Source organism: Dipodomys spectabilis, unplaced genomic scaffold (genome assembly GCF_019054845.1).
Source record: "Dipodomys spectabilis isolate Male_0828 unplaced genomic scaffold, ASM1905484v1 ptg000085l, whole genome shotgun sequence".
Classification (NCBI taxonomy): Eukaryota; Metazoa; Chordata; class Mammalia; order Rodentia; family Heteromyidae; genus Dipodomys; species Dipodomys spectabilis.
In genome coordinates this window covers 844,735-861,473 of record NW_024870762.1, presented here as the reverse complement: position 1 = coordinate 861,473, position 16,739 = coordinate 844,735, and the positions used below count along the sequence as shown (strand labels likewise).

The 16,739-nt window shown below is 41.6% G+C and overlaps 1 protein-coding gene across 1 annotated transcript in view; it reads left to right on the top strand.

Moving 5' to 3' along the window:
* Nucleotides 1-16,739, top strand: part of Dnah8 (dynein axonemal heavy chain 8) — a 211,723-nt gene that overhangs the window by 17,056 nt on the left and 177,928 nt on the right. The window contains exons 4-10 of the mRNA XM_042683923.1: nt 2,315-2,504; nt 3,749-3,912; nt 6,041-6,217; nt 7,738-7,851; nt 13,086-13,193; nt 14,905-15,006; nt 16,471-16,617. Of these exons, the coding sequence (XP_042539857.1) occupies nt 2,315-2,504; nt 3,749-3,912; nt 6,041-6,217; nt 7,738-7,851; nt 13,086-13,193; nt 14,905-15,006; nt 16,471-16,617 (1,002 nt within the window). The remainder of the gene's footprint in view (nt 1-2,314; nt 2,505-3,748; nt 3,913-6,040; nt 6,218-7,737; nt 7,852-13,085; nt 13,194-14,904; nt 15,007-16,470; nt 16,618-16,739) is intronic.

Sequence of the window (16,739 nt, the reverse complement as noted above, 5' to 3'; positions counted from 1 at the left end):
TCAGTCCTGAGTAGCCAGGATTACAGTTGTAGCCACTGGGATCTGGCAAAATTTACATATAGTCTTAAGTATTAGTTATATTACTTAACCTTTGCTTCACTCATTAACTCATTAGTAATTTTAGAAGAAAGAAATTGAGATATTGCTAAATGGAGTCCTGGGAAGGTAGAATGGCTGAATGGAAAAAAACAAGCAAGTAATTTAGCCTGACAAACCCAAATTTGCTTCCTGGTTCTCCACTGACTAGCAGCATGTCCTCCAGCAAGGTGTTCACCCTTTCTTAGATTTTGGACACCCTTAAATTGGAAAGAATAGCACCCTACTTTCAGAATTATGATGGTACCTTTAAATGATAATATAAGCAATTAATATATTGTAAACAAGTATAATTAATACAATTAATGTAAGCAGTTCCTGTTATATTGCCTGACATACTGTAGGCACTCAGCAAATAATAATTCTCTTTATTATTCTTAATATCTCTTTTATTTGGTCGGTCATGGGGCTTGAACTCTGGGCTTGGGCGCTGTCCCTGCGCTCTTCAGCTCAAGGCCATTGCTCTACCTCTGGAGCCACAGCGCCACTTCCGGTTTTCTAGTGGTTTATTGGAGATAAGAGTCTCATGAACTTTCCTGCCTGGGCTGGCTTTGAACCATGATCCTCAGATCTCAGCCTCCTGAGTAGCTAGGATTACAGGCATGAGCCACTGGTGCCCGGCTTCTTAATACTTCTTATATCAGGAAAAGTAACAGAAACCCAATCTAATTGTCCTTTTTCTGCTTATAATAGAAAAGATTGCTGAAAGATTGTTCAGGTTGGCAATAGGACTCCTTATAGCTAGTTGATTGCCTTCTCTCCCCCCCCCCCATATTCATCTTATCTAATCTATCATCTATCCCATACACTGTCTATCCAGTACTATTATCTATCATCTATCTATGTATCTATCATCTATCTAACTTATCTATCATCTGTCAATCTAATATATCCTATCTAATCTATCTCTTCTGGCTGATGAAACACCCCTCCCACCTTGGTGTCCTATTCATAAGAAATTTGTCTCCTGTCTTCTTTCTTCTTTGTCTTTTGATGTCTATATGTGTATACAATTTGCTTACTCTAGCTTCAATCCTAGTCATTTCTCTTCAGTTTAGTCCATTATGTAAGCTAGTCTTTTCATAGTTGAGGTGTTTATTCTACCCATCCCCTTCCCTACTACTGGGGATTGAACCTAGGACCTCACACATGCTAGGAAATGTTTATATTTTTAAAAAGGATGTTGCTATGTTTGGCCAAGTTGACCCTAAACTCCCGGGTTCAAGTGATCATACTACCTTAGTATGGGTTGGAGTACAGGCATGAGTCACCACACTGGGCTTATGTTCTAGGGGTTTTTTTTGTTGTTGTTGTTATGGTTAGATGTGCACATAGTTAAAAGAGGAGGGCATTCTTTAAGGCTTGTTATGCAAAAGCTGAGCAATCATATCTTGACATGTTGACCAAGAAGTAGAGAGAAAGAGACAGACAGAGACAAATAGACAGAGAGAGAGAGAGAGAGAGAGAGAGAGAGAAAGAGAGAGAAAGAGAGGCAGATAGATACAGACAGACAGAGGTGGGGGGGGCCCAAAATCCCTTTCAATGTCATGACTGTAACTGAAGAACTTCCCACTAGGTCTCACTTTGCCCAGTTTCACTACTTCTCAGTAGAACCATTCTGATGGACCCAGCTCTTCATATATGGACCTTTGTGGGATGTAACCCATATTCAAACCATAGCATCCAAACATTCACAGTTGAACAGCAAGCAACCAGTTCTCAGTAGTTCATGATTAACTTTTCCTCTTAGTTAGTTGGTTTGGTAGTTCTACCCTACTTAAGTTGTATTACTTGAAAGGCCACACTATGTATGGATGGTGGAATTTTGGTTTCTAGGCTTGTGGGTCCTTCTGCCTCATCATTCATTCTTTATCCACAATTTTGGCTCAAGGGTTAATTTCTTTGCTCTTTTGCTCACTGGGACAGCGATATACTTAAGACTTCTATATGTGGGGGGGGGGGCTGGGTTGCATTTCTCTTACAACAGCAGAATTTAAAGCAGTGGAAGAAACATCCCTGTCGTGAGCTGACAGGTACATGGTCAAAATGGAGAAGAATATAAAGTTTGTTGGTTTCAGAGCTCTAACTTTCATAATTACTTGAGTTTACCTGATACTTTACAAAACATAGGAATTGTCCATTTCTTGCAATGAAAAATAGCTTATTTTTCATCCTTTCATGGAATCAGTTTATAAAACAATGAATGCCCCCCTTTCAGGAGGTGATGTTTACTGTTTTGGATGCATCGAAAGGACTCTTAGAAGGAATCAGGAAGATGCTGTCAAAGCTATTTCTCCCAGCTATTCTTGCCACAAGCAACTGGGGTGCTTTAAACCAGTCCAAGCAGGGAGAATCTGAAAAGCATATTTTCATTGAGACAATTAACAGATACCTTTCATTTTTAGATGGTAAGTATAATGTTTAGGGTTTAAAAAACACTAAAAATTAGCATATTAATGAAATGATGTAGTTATTAGAGAGCTGGGTATAGTGGTTCATGACTGTAATCTCAACTACTTGGGGGAGGTGGAGATCAGGAGGATATTACTTCAAGGCTAGCCCAGGTGCCTCCTCTCCCCACCAAAAAAATGATCAAGCCTGCTTCTCATCCAATTAGGCTGAATGTGATGGCAGATGTCTGTGTACCCAGCTATTCTAGAAGCATAGGTAGACGGGGAACCAGTAGTTTATGTTACAATACTAGCTACTCAGGAAATTGAGAGCTGAGGATTGTGGTTCAAAGCTAGCCTGGACAGACAAATCTGAGACTCTTATTACCAATTAACTAGTAAAAAGCTAGAAGCAGAGGTGTGGTTCAAGTACTAGAGCACCTGCTGTAAGCCAAAAAGCAGTATAAGAGTATGAGGCCTAGATTTCTAGCACTGGTAAAAACAAGAGGGAGGAAGGGAGAAGGAGGGGAAAGAGTGAGGACAGAGAGAGGTGAGAAAGGAGAGAGAGAGGCAAGAAAGAGCAGAAAGGGGCACATATGTAGAGGAGGTGGTTTGAGATTGGCCCCACATAGATATATGAGGCCCCACCTCAAAAGAGAGAGGGCTGGGGATTGTAGTTCAAACAGAATGCCTGGCTAGTAAGCATGAGGCTCTGAGTTCAAACTCAAGTACTGGCTGAGGAAAAAAAAAAATAGAAAATTTCCATCTTAGATAATGTTTAAATAATTATGAGACATAGAGATAAGATATGAAAGCATGAGGGCCCCTGGTTTCTAGGGATCTTTGCAGGGACAAGGTATGTTTTCTTTTGTATTATGAAAGGATGGATCTCTTCATTTATGTGTGTGTGTGGGGGGTGTGTGTTGGTGCACTGGAGTTTGAACTCAGGACCTAATGCTTGCTAGGCAGGCATTCTATCACTGAGCCACTCTGTCAGTCTTCTTCCTATATCCTTAATTAAAAATTTGTGTAGCCATATTTAAAAATATAAAACCTTTAAAATGTCTAATCAGCCAATATTATAAAAAACACACAATTTTATTAGTAAATTGAGTCACACTCTAATGACCAATGTAGAATCTTATTTCTGTACAGTGTTAGGTCTTGGATGTTTCAGTAATTATGACTTAGACACATGTATTGACAATCAACACACTGACATGAAAAAAATTCTCTTTTTCATATTATTTTTCCCCTTTAAGGTGCTAGAATAAGTATCGAGGGAACTGTGATGTTAAAGAAGATAGACAATATTGATTTTTCTAGACTGCTCACCTTTAAAGAAGTGACAAGCGCAGCAAGCAATTCAGAAACTGTTCACCAGCTGGAGGAGGTATTGATGGTGTGGTACAAGCAGATTGAACAGGTGCGACCACTCAGATCTCTTCACCTTGAATCCTAGTTCTCATGTGCGTTCAGCCATCTTAGTTTGACCCTAAAAGTCAAGGGAAGGAGAATCTTTGATTCTCTGCTAGAAACTGTTTTAAAACTTGGCCTGATCTTGGCTCTCGAGCAAGATTGTTCTTTTTGTGGGGTGGGGGGATCTGGTCGTGGGGCCTGAACTCTGGGCCTGGGCACTGTTTCTCAGCTCTTCAGCTCAAGGCTAGTGCTCTACCACTTGAGCCACAGCACCACTTCCGGCTTCTTTTTCCTGCTTATGTGGTGCTGAGAAATCGAACCTAGGGCCTCATGCATGCAAGGTAAGCATTCTACCACTGAGCCACCTTCCCAGCCCAAGATTGTTGTTCTTTATGCATCACTTAAGATCAATTATAAAAAGCCAGATGCCAGTAGCTTATACCTGTAATCCTTGCTACTCAGGAGGCTGAGATCTGAGAATTGTGGTTGGAAGTCCACCCAAGGCTGAAAGGTCTGTGAAACTTAGCTGCAATTAGCCACAAAAAGCTAGAAGGGGAGCTGTGGCTTAAGTGGTAGAGTGCCAGCCTTGAGCAAAGAAGCCAAGCAAGAGCATGAAGCCCTGAGTTCAAGCAGCCTTCCATTCAAGACCCAGAACCAGCAAAGAACAACAACAAAAAAGCAATGATTTTTTTTTTTTTCCTTTTATTTGGTGCTAGCCCTGAGGCTTGAACTCAGGGTCTGACCCTGTCCCTAAGCTTCTTTTTGCTTAAGACTAGCATTCTACCACATGAGCTACAACACCACTTCCTGCTTTTTCTGTGGTACTGAGGAATGGAACCAGGCTTCATGCATGCTAGCCAAGCACTCTACCACTAAGCTGTCTTCTCAGCCACAAAAGCAATGATTTCTGCTTGAGTGTGACTGGTGTGGCTCCAGTGGTATTTTCTAACATTTTACCCGTAAGTATAATATTTGTTGGGAGTTTCATGGAGATATTTGAAAAATCTCCATTGCTCCTTTTTAGTCAGAGAGTTTTTAAACATTATTCAGTGTGGAATATTATTCCACTTTGTAGTCTCCTTTGAGAATATGCTTTGAGATTTTTAACAAATAAGAATATGCCAAGCCAGGCGCTGGTGGCTCACACCTGTAATCTTAGTTACTCAGGAGGCTGAGATCTGAGGCTAGCCTGGGCAGGAAAGTCTGTGAGACTCTTTTTTTTTTTTTTTGTCGGTCATGGGGCTTGAACTCTGGACTTGGGCTCTGTCCCTGCACTCTTCAACTCAGGGCGAGAGCTCTACCGATTGAGCCACAGCGCCACTTCCTGTTATCTGGTGGTTTATTGGAGATAAGAGTCTCATGGACTTTCCTGCCTGGGCTGGCTTTGAACCGTGATCCTCAGATCTTGGCCTCCTGAGTAGCTAGGATAACAGGCGTGAGCCACCAGCGCCTGGCATCTGTGAGACTCTTATCTCCAATAAACCACTAGAAAACCAGAAGTAGTGCTGTGGCTCAAGTGGTAGAACACTTGCCTTGAGCTGAAGAGCAAAAGCACCCAAGCCCAGAGTTCAAGCCCCACGACCGACAAAAACAAAAAAGAAAGAAAAGAAAAGAATGTGCTATTTCCATAATCAATGATTTTTTTTTTTGCAGGTACTTACTGAGATCTATGTTGTTATTGTTATTGTTTTTGTTTTGTCGGTCATGGGACCTGAACTCTGGGCCTGGGCAGCTCAAGGCTAACGCTCTACCAATTGGGCCACAGTGCCACTTCCAGCTTTTTCTGCTTATGTGGTGCTGAGGACTCGAACCCAGGGGCCTCATGCATGCAAGGCAAGCACTCTACCACTGAGCCACCTTCCCAGCCCTGTTTTTTTTTTTTTTTTGTCGATTGTGGGGCTTGAACTCTGGGCCTGGGTGCTGTCCCTCAGCTCTTCAGCTCAAAGCGAGCGCTCTACCACTTGAGCTATAGCGCCACTTCCGGTTTTCTGGTGGTTTATTGGAGATAGGAGTCTCACTGTCTCTCCTGCCCGGGCTGGCTTTGAACCGCGATCCTCAGATCTCAGCCTCCTGAGTAGCTAGGATTACAGGCGTGAGCCACCAGCGCCCGGCCCTGTTGTTGTTTTTAATTGCAGGTACTTATTGAGAGCGAGCAGATGAGAAAAGAAGCTGATGATTCCGGTCCCCTCACTGAGCTAGAACATTGGAAGCGGATGTCAGCCAAGTTCAACTTCATCATCGAGCAGATCAAAGGACCAAGCTGTAAGGCTGTTATTAATGTCCTCAACGTTGCGCATTCCAAACTGTTGAAGGTAAAAGGCCTTACTTAATTTTAAAGCTTGGCATATTCTACAGGGACTCTTCTAGGCATTTTGAAACACGGCATAGATTGTTGAAATCAGTAGTTTACCAGTGAGTTGTGATTAACTTTTGTTTTTCATGTAAGATTTATTAGCAATAATGATAATAGTAGCTAACAGCTACCATGTGTGACCATGTGCGAACCACCATGCTAAATACCTTACCTGTAACATCTTATTTGATCCCTGTACCAATTCTGTCTGATGGTGCTATTTAGTTCATGGACCCCCAAAGACTTGTTCAAGGTCACAGTGCTAGTAAGAGAGGAAGCAAGCTATCAGGCCAGACTCAAAAATTTGTTTTTGTCTAAGACTTGGTGGATAATAAGGTAAATGTTTTCAAATGTTTGAAGGGGTGCTGTATATTCTCTGATGTTGCATTAGGCAGAGCTGTACTAGTGAGTGGAGACAAAAAGAGGACAAAAATCTTTTTTCTAGTCCATTTTGCATTGGTCTAACAGAATGACAGCTTTTAGGTGACTTATGAGGCAAAGAGGTTTCTGTAGCTCCCAGTTTGGAGGCTATTAGTCTAAGATCAGGTGACTCTTTATTCAGCCTTGTGTGGCCCGTTTGACAATGACATCATGGTGGGAGCATGGGGAAGAGTGGGAGCAGCGCATGTGTGCTAGACACACTTTAAACATTCCCCTCTGTGGGCACAAATGTCATACCACGAGAGCTGAAAATCATCTCCCACAGACCCCAGCACCTCCACATTGTGGTCCTGAGGAATGCAGGCTCAGCATGGTGACAAAACCACATTCAAACCATAGTAGATTTCTTCTCAGAATAAAGAAGAACTTTCTCATAATTGCATTTAGTTGAGCAGAGAATATTTGATGATCACTTGCAAGGAAATTTTGATTTCAGATTGGAGTTGCTTCAAATTAAAGGTTTATTTTTACAATGAAGTTCTGCATTGATATCTTGGCCCATTCTTGAAGACCTAGAGCCATACAGTATCAAAGAATTAATCCGGAAAAGTCACTTTATTTTACTTGAATTTTAATTTTTTGTGCTTGAACTCAGGGCCCCTGTGCTCTTTTTTAGCTTTTTCTATCAAGGTCAGTGCTCTACCACGTGAGTCAAACCTCCACTTAATGGTGTTTTGCTGGCTAATTGCAGATAAGACTCTTTCAGATGTGTCTGCTGAAGCTGGCTCGGAACCCAGGATCTTTAGATCGCAGCCACCAATACTTGGCCTTGGAAAAGTCACTTTAGGTAAAAGCCAGTCTATTTCAAGGCTACAGATAGGATATTAATTGCAAAAGGAGTGACCCTTGAGTTTTAGTAAATCATTGAAGATGTTTATAATAGCATTTAAAAACTATAAAAAGATATGTTAATAACTCTTAGATGTCTACAATTTCAATATATATTTGATTCAGGAAGACAGTAAACTGGGTAAACTCGGTAAACTGTAACACACTGACTTAGTGGATTTGCAATGGAATTCTGCCATTTCTCCTTAGAACTGGCGTGATCTGGATGCCAGAATCACAGATACAGCAAATGAATCAAAAGATAATGTTAGATATTTGTACACTTTGGAAAAAGTCTGCCAACCTCTCTATAACTATGATCTGGTAAGTGCGCTTTAATTTAAATTTAATTTATTTATGTTCCTTTGTAAGTAGTTTTTTTTTTTTTGTCAGTCATGGGGCTTGAACTCTGGGCCTGGGCACTGACCCTCAGCTCTTCAGCTCAAGGCTAGTGCTCTACCACTTGAGCCACAGCGCCAGTTTAGGCTTTTTAGTGGTTAATAGAGAGTCAGAGTCTCACAGACTTTCCTGTCCGGGCTGGCTTTGAACCATGATCCTCAGATCTCAGCCTCCTGAGTAGCTAGGATTACAGTCATGAGCCACCAGCGCTCAGCTTATAAGTAGATTTTTAAAAGAAAAGTTTTAAAAATTAACTTGTGTACTTAATTTTGAAATTACAAATAATTATAGTAAATTATATAACTAATGCAGTTAAAATATAGAAATATATATACATATACAAGTGAAAAGCACTCACTGTCAACATTTATTTAAATAATATGTTTTCCTTTCATGTATTTATAATGAATTAAGGAGTACGTTTAATGTGTTAACCCCGTTTAAATATTTGGCATTACTGTAAGCATGACTTTCATTTGTGAATTAAATAAGATGAACATATTATCCATTACTGTATAGCAAATTACCCTGGGACTGAGTGACTTAAAATGATGAGCATTTATTATGTCACAGCTTTTGTGGGTCAGGAGTCCAAGTGCTGAATGGCTTAGTGCTTCTGCTCTGAAGTTTCACATGTAGTTACAACATGATGTGAACTGGGGCTACTGTGGTATCTTCGTAAGGGAAAGCTGGCTGGCAGGGTCCACCTCTAAGCTCACTTACATGGGCCTTTCCATACAAGGACTGGCTTAACCCAGGGGAGGGAACCCAGGTAGGAGTCAGAGCAGGCTAGTTGGAAGTTGCTGTCTTTGGCAAGAAGGGAAGGTGGTATATGTGAGGAAGTACTAGGGCTTGAACTAGGGCCTAGTGCTCTTACTTGGCTTTTTCACTCAAGGCTGCACCTGGCCGCTTGAGCCAAACCTCTACTAGCAGCTTTTTATGGTTAATTGAAAATAAGGAGTCTCATGGATTTATCTGCCTGGACTGATTTCAGACAGAGATCCTCAGATCTCCGCCTCCTTAGAGGTGAGGATCACAAGCCTATACCTCCTGGTGCTGGACATCTATTCTGGCCCAGCATCTCTTTGTGGTTTTTTGTTTTGTTTTGTTTTTGTTGGTCATGGGGCTTGAACTCTAGGCCTGAGTGCTGTCCCTCAACTCTTCGGCTCAAGGCGAGTGCTCTACCACTTGAGCCACAGTGCCACTTCGGTTTTCTGGTGGTTAATTGTAGGTAAGAGTCTCACAGACTTTCCTGCCCAGGCTGGCTTCCAATCTCAATCCTCAGATCTCAGCCTCCTGAGTAGCTAGGATGACAGGTATGAACCACAGCTGATCTCTTGTGATTTTTGAAGAGATGGTGACATTTTTCACTCAGGTGGCGTGCTGGCCACATGGTTTGGTTGTCCAACCTCCTTGGGTAATGCTGGCTCATACTAGAGGCAGGGAGAGGAGAAGTGGCTATGACCTCGGTCACTTAGGTCTGCAGGGGAAGGAGTTCCAGGAGTCGGTCCCTCTATCTTAGAGGGCATTGATTGCCAAGAAGTTTGATATGGGAAGAGGGAAGAATGTGGGTTGAGCACTCTGGGCAGATGCAGTTCCTACTCTCACATGGGAATCTGTCATCTATCAGGGAACACTAGGAGAGGGCATCAGAAGACTGGTCAGAGGCAGATTCTGTGCAGATGGTGGGCTTTATTTAAAACTTGGATTATTTGTGTGTTGTTTGCAAGGAATTATGACTTTGTCAGGCTCCATTCCTTCTCATTTCTATCTGTAGCACCAGCAACTAGAGTTCTGTAGGGAGCCCTTTTACAATTAGTTTATGTAATAACAGAGCTGTCACTTCTTGGGTCTTTCTGCATATATAAGCATGAGTAAAGAAAACTGAATTGTGTAGTGCTAGAGAAATAGGGCCATTGCTTGATTTACTCAGGGGCTTGATCCCCTGACTTTATAAGAGGAGCAATTACAACTTATGTCAGAGAAAAGTGAGAATTATTAGATGTCATAAAGCATTTGAGGTTAACTCATGGGAGTGGAAGGTATAATTATAAAATATCTAGGAATATCTGCAAGTAGCTCTTGCTGTAAAAAAAAATGGGTATAGTGAATATTGCAAAATGTTAGCATTTATCAAGTCCAGTGATGGGTATGGGTGGTCATTATACACTGTACATTCCTATGTATTTAATGCTTTTCATTGTAAGAAGTAAACTTGGAAGAAAAATACAGTGTCTTTTATTGTTGGCAGAACTGTGGATATTAAACTCTACTGATTTCAACTACTTTATTCAAAAGATGTGCTTCAATTCATATAATTTAAAACTCATTTACTTCTGGTGTTTTGTTTCAGCCTGGTAATTTTAAACAGAAACTTCTGTTCAACTGATCTAGGTTGCTGCTGTTGAGCCTTTCTTAGCCTGTGGTAGAGGAAGCTTTTATGCATTACCTTTGGAAGGACGAAAGTACCAATTGCAGAGAGCCACGTAACTGCTCCTACGCATACACCCACTGCTTCTGTGGCTCAGAAACTCTTGTTTACTTTATTATCATTAAATGTAACCAGCAGTTACTGCTTAGCTTATTACTGTCTCATGGGTGGAAGAATACAAAAGATTCATGCTTGGATTTTTAGTTCATAAATCTTGTGTATGCTCTTCTTCATTGTACTTTAGAGAGATTTACTGTTACATATTTCACATATAAATATCCAAGCACTCTATATGAATAGGTAAGTCCTGTGAACTCAAGGAGCTGTTATAAATGATGGTTAAAATTTGGATGAAAGACTTGATTTATGTTACCACAGAGGTCTCTTTATTGCTTTATAGTGTTTTGTAGGTTTGGTTTAGCAAGGGTAAGATTTTTATTGTTGTTCTGGTACTGGAGTATGAACTCACATTCTCACTTGGCTCAAGACTGGTTTTTAGCTACTTGAACCACAACTTCACTTCTGGCTTTTTGCTGGTTAATTGGAGATATGCGCCTCACAGATTTTTCTGCCTAAGCTGGCTAGGAACTGTGATCCTTTTATTTCAGCCTCCTGAGTAGCAAGGATTACAGGTGTAAAGCATCAGAATCTGGTGCTAAGTAGGATTTTTTTGACCTACATATAGAATATGGAGTCTGACATACAATGTTAATTCTTATGGAATAGTGTTGATTTTCATAAGTCACATAAAATTGACTTAGTTATTTTGCAGTTATATTTCACACCTAGCACATATATTAATCAGTTTTTTTCTTGGCTTTATTCCATCACCATTAAAAGGTCTTTTTGTACCTTTGATCTTAACCTAGCCAGTAAAAAGGAAGGTATTCCTTCTCTGTTCTTCCATAGTGATTTTTTTTTTTTTTTTGGTCCAGTCGTGGGGCCTGAACTCTGGGCCTGGGCACTGTCCCTCAGCTCTTCAGCTCAAGGCTAGCACTCTACCACTTGAGCCACAGTGCCACTTCCAGCTTTTTTATTTTTGCTTATGTGGTGCTGAGGAATCGACCCCAGGGCTTCAGGCATGCAAGGCAAGCGCTCTACCACTGAGCCACCTTCCCAGCCCACCTTCCATAGTGATTTGCATCTGGATACGGAGCCTGGTCTCATAACTTGGGGATGGGACCTTGAGCAAGGTGTTTTGCTCCCTATGTCTCTTGTTTTCTCATTTGCACAATGAGATAATACTTAATGCATATTTTAACATCTGAGGATGCCCTTTGCAGACAGCCAAGTATTATGAATCATTGTGGGTGCAGCTTGATGACAGTTTAAATAATTAGTTCTCTTTGGGAAGATGGGGTTTTTTGTTTGTTTGTTTTGCTTTGAGTACTATTACTGTGAATTTTGATGTCAACTAAATACCAGTTTGTAGTACAAATTCTCAAGGGAATTTGTCTTTCCACCCCTTCTCCCTCCTCCAGACAGTAGGATCAAGACAAGCAAGTTTTGCTCTGCCTTTTTCCCCAGTGGTGGTTTTATTTCATCGTTATCTGAACACAAGAGAATGCGGCCTGTGGCCAGCTACACAACTTCCTTTTTTTTTTTTTTGCCTGTTATGGGACCTGAACTCTGGGCCTGGGTGCTGTCCCTCAGCTCTTCAGCTCAAGGCTAGCACACTACCACTTGAGCCACAGTGCCACTTCTGGCTTTTTTTTCTGCTATGTGGTGCTGAGGAATCAACCCAGGGCCTCATGCATGCAAGGCAAGCGCTCTACCACTGAGCCACCTTCCCAGCCCCTGGACTTCTACTCTTATCTCTGTTTTAATAAGTCACTCTGTTTAAATAAGTCACTTCATCCCTCATCTTTTTTTTTTTTTTTTTTGTCGGTTGTGGGGCTTGAACTCTGGGCCTGGGCGCTGTCCCTCAGCTCTTCAGCTCAAGGCAAGCACTCTACCACTTGAGCCACAGTGCCACTTCCGGTTTTCTAGTGGTTTATTGGAGATAAGAGTCTCACAGACTTTCCTGCCTGGCTGGCTTTGAACTGTGATTCTCAGATCTCAGCCTCCTGAGTAGCTAGGATTACAGGCGTGAGCCACCAGCACCCGGCTCCTCCCTCATCTTTAAAGTCACTTTCACCTGTGAATGTCTTTCTTTTTTTTTTTTTTTTCTGCAGTGCTGAAGATCAACCATGGTACATACTAAGTTGGTGTTCTACCACTTGGCTACCTTTCCTCTGCTAATTCTATCTATCTATCTATCTATTGCAGACCTGTGGCTCAAACCCAGGTCCTCATGTATGCTGGGCAAACACTCTACGAGTGAGCTACATCCCTAACTGAAAATGTTATTATTAAATAAACTTTTAAGTTCAAATTTACAGAAAGATTGTAACAATAAGATAATCTCTTTCTCCAGCTTTCCCTGGGAACACCTTACATTAGCTTAGCACAGTTGATATAACTAATGCCCTTCTATCCTTTTTTGGTGACAGTGAAATTTGAACTCAGGGCCTCAGGTACTCTATTCCTTGAGCCACACCTCCTACTAATGTCCTCTTCCCCTCCCTCCCCCTGCCCCTCCAGGATCCAGTTTAGAATATCATATGCATTTGATGTAATGATAAAAATGTTATTCTATATTATGTATATTTAGAGTTCTGGCTGTTGTAGGCAGTGACTGTTAATTGATACACCTAGGATAAATTCACTTAATATATTTCAATTTTAGGTTTCCATGGCCCACGGAATACAAAACCTGATTAATGCCATCAGAATGATTCACAGTGTGTCACGGTATTACAACACCTCAGAGAGAATGACTTCTTTGTTTATCAAGGTGAGTTTCTTCTCTCGTTTCTTTTTCCTTTTCCCCTCCCTCCCTCCCTCCTCCTTTTTTTGTATGCAGGGTGTCACTGTGTAGATAGACCTGAACTCTCAAGTATCTGGCTTCCAGGATAAAAGGTGTGAGCTGCCATACCCAGCTGAGAACATTCTTAGTTTCATTTAACTTTTTTTTTTTCAATAATGAGTCAGACAAATTCTGACCAAAATGAAAGTATTGTAAGTTTCTTTGATCACCATTGTCTTGTGATTTTTCCCTACATCTTTCTTGTTTGATCCCTTATTTTTTTGCTGAAAAAAAAAATCCTTGAGCTTATTTTTTCAGAGAAGGTACAAGAGGGAACTTCCTGACCTCCCCTTTAAGTGTCTGTTTCTCTTCCTCTCCTTCTTCCTTCCTTCCTTCTTTTTTTTGTGTTGGTCATGGGACTTCAACTCAGGGCCTGAATGCTGTCCCTCAACTCTTTTTTTTTTTTTGGGGGGGGGGCCGGTCATGGGGCCTGAACTCTGGGCCTGGGCGCTGTCCCTCAGCTCTTCAGCTCAAGGCTAGCGCTCTGCCACTTGAGCCAAGGCACCAGTTCCAGTTTTTTGAGTGGTTTATTGGAGATAAGAGTCTCATGGACTTTCTTGCCTGGACTGGCTTTGAACCTCAATCCTTAGATCTCAGCCTCCTGAGTAGCTAGGATTACAGGTGTGAGCCACTGGCACCAGCTTCCCTTTTGTGTGTGTGGGGGGGGGGGTCGGGTATTGGGGCTTGAACTCAGGGCCTCAGCACTTTAGCTTTTTCACTCAAGACTAAACTCTACTACTTGAACCATATCTCCACTTTCAGCTTTTTGCTGGTTAACTGGATATAAGTCTCAGATTTGTTTGACTAGGCTGACTTTGAACTGTGATCCTCAGTTCTTAGTCTCCTGAGTAACTAAGATTATAAGTATGAGCTACCAGCACCCTGCTGGAAGCTTCTGTTCATTTGGTTTTATTATCATTATTTTTTTTTCCCCCGGTACTGGGGCTTGAACTCAGGGCCTGGGTACTATCCTTGAGCTGCTTTTGCTCAAGTCTCTACCATTTAAGCCACAGGGCCAATTCTGACTTTTCCTGAGTAGTTTATTGGAGATAAGAGTCTCATGGGACTTTTCTGCCCAGAATAGCTAGGGTTGTAGGCACGAGACACCGGCACCCAGCCCTCATCATTCTCTCTCTCTCTCTCTCTCTCTCTCTCTCTCTCTCTCTCTCTCTTCTCTCTCTCTCTCTCTCTCTCTCTCTCTCTCTGTCTCTCTCTCTCTCTGTCTCTCTGTCTCTCTCTCTCTCTGTCTCTCTGTCTCTCTCTCTCTCTCTCTCTCTCTCTTTCTCTTTCTCTCTCTCTCTCTCTCTCTCTCTCTCTCTCTCTCTCTCTCTCTCTCTCTCTCTCGCTGGTGCTTGTTTCAGACTACAGTCCTTCTCCGTCTATGCTCTCTCACAGCTAGCACCTACCATGTCGGCTTATTGATTAAGGTTGGGTTTTACTAACTTTTTGCTTGGATGATCTTGAATCACAGTCCTCCTGATCTTTGCATGGGATTGGGTTTTCTTTGTATTGAAATTTGTATTCCCTACCCCCTCTTTTATAAATTCCAAGATTCTATTCACTCTATAAGTTGAGTACTTAATCATATATGTAAGTTTGTGCACAGATTTTTTTTATCATTTATCTACATGTATTTTAGGTAACGAATCAAATGGTGACGGCGTGTAAAGCATACATTACAGATGGAGGAATAAATCATGTATGGGATCAGGAAACTCCAATAGTACTGAAGAAAATTCAGGTTGGTAAAAGTGGTTTATTTTCACAGTAAATCCTTCCAGCCTACTGTTACTTACTTTGTTTATACAGAAAACATGTTAACTTTGTGAGAATCACATACAGACTAGCGTGAGAATACACACACACACACACACACACACACACACACACACACACACACACACACACGTCATTTCTAAATCTCACTGGCCTTGAGAGGATCAGGTTAAAATACGATGCACAGGGGCTGGGAAGGTGACTCAGTGGTAGAGTGTTTGTCTTGTATGTACAAGACCCTGGGTTTGATTCCTCAGCACCATATAAGCAGAAAAAGCTGGAAGTGGCACTGTGGCTTAAGTGATAAAGTGCTAGCCTTGAGCTGAAGAGCTGAGGGACAGTGCCCAGGCCCAGAGTTCAGGCCCCACCACCGACAAAAAAAGAGATGCACAGAATGGGAACATTTTCAGAGGCTTACACTTCCCTCATCTGAGGAAGCATTAGGAGTGGGGCAAAAAAAAAAAAAAAAAAAGCCCAGAAGTAAATGAGCCAGGAGAGTGGAACCTGAGGCTTGCGTTGAAAAGCATGTAAGAGGGTGGAGAAATCAATCATAGGTCTGGCAGTGAGAATTGGTCAGAAGAGGATCCGTGTGAAGTGACTCCAGCTGGGAGCCCCTTCCTCCTGGCAGGCATTCAGGATGGAAAGTTATTGCCAATTATATGAACATCCATCCTCCTGGAGTCAAGAGAATTTACTGACAAAAAGAACCTTTGAGAAGTGAGTCCTCATCAGAAAGCTGTCAAGAAGACTGTCAATAATTTTAAAAAGAATCTGGAGTAGCACCTCGAGTTGATAATACAACACCCTCAGGATGCTGTGGAAGCTGGTGAATGGATTTCACCTTTTTGATGATAGAACAGAAGCTTTTGGAACAAGCTTTGAAAATGTATACAGCATAAACACACACACACACACACACACACACACACACACACACACACGGGAAAGCTACCACACACACACACACACACACACACACACGCACACACACACACACGGGAAAGCTACCACACACACACACACACACACACACACACACACACACACGGGAAAGCTACAGAGCAGTGCCTAACAGACCAGCAGCAGCAACAACAAAAGGACTGCAAGAAACAATAGAAGGAATATGTCAGATGGGAAAGGCAACCTCGCCGAGTGCAATTTTATGGGCAATAAGGAGCAAGAGGTGAAAATAGAATATATATATATAAAATATAATATATATATATAAGATATATATCTCTCTATATAAAGCTGTGTTGATTTGCATAGACCTTAACGATGTAGGCAGACAACTTGAATTTTATTAGCAGCAACAGCCCCTGTGTGAGGGGCTGATGTGATCAGTTCTATGGCAGGATGGGATTTGTGACTTCCTGACTCCTGAGCAAATGTCTCATTGCCCTCTCCTCTTCTTTTCATCCTCTCCTAGGATTGCATTTTTCTATTCAAGGAATATCAGGCATCTTTCCACAAAACAAGGAAACAGATTTTAGAGTCCTCAGGGGAAAAATCTTTTGAGGTTTCAGAAATGTATATTTTTGGAAAATTTGAAGCTTTTTGTAAAAGATTAGAGAAAGTAAGTATTCCACATACCCTGCCCTCAAATCATGCTATTTTGATTATTTTAGGCTTTCTGTAGTACCTTTGAGAATTACCACTGGGGCGTTCTCCTTTCAGTATTGATCCAACTCATATTAT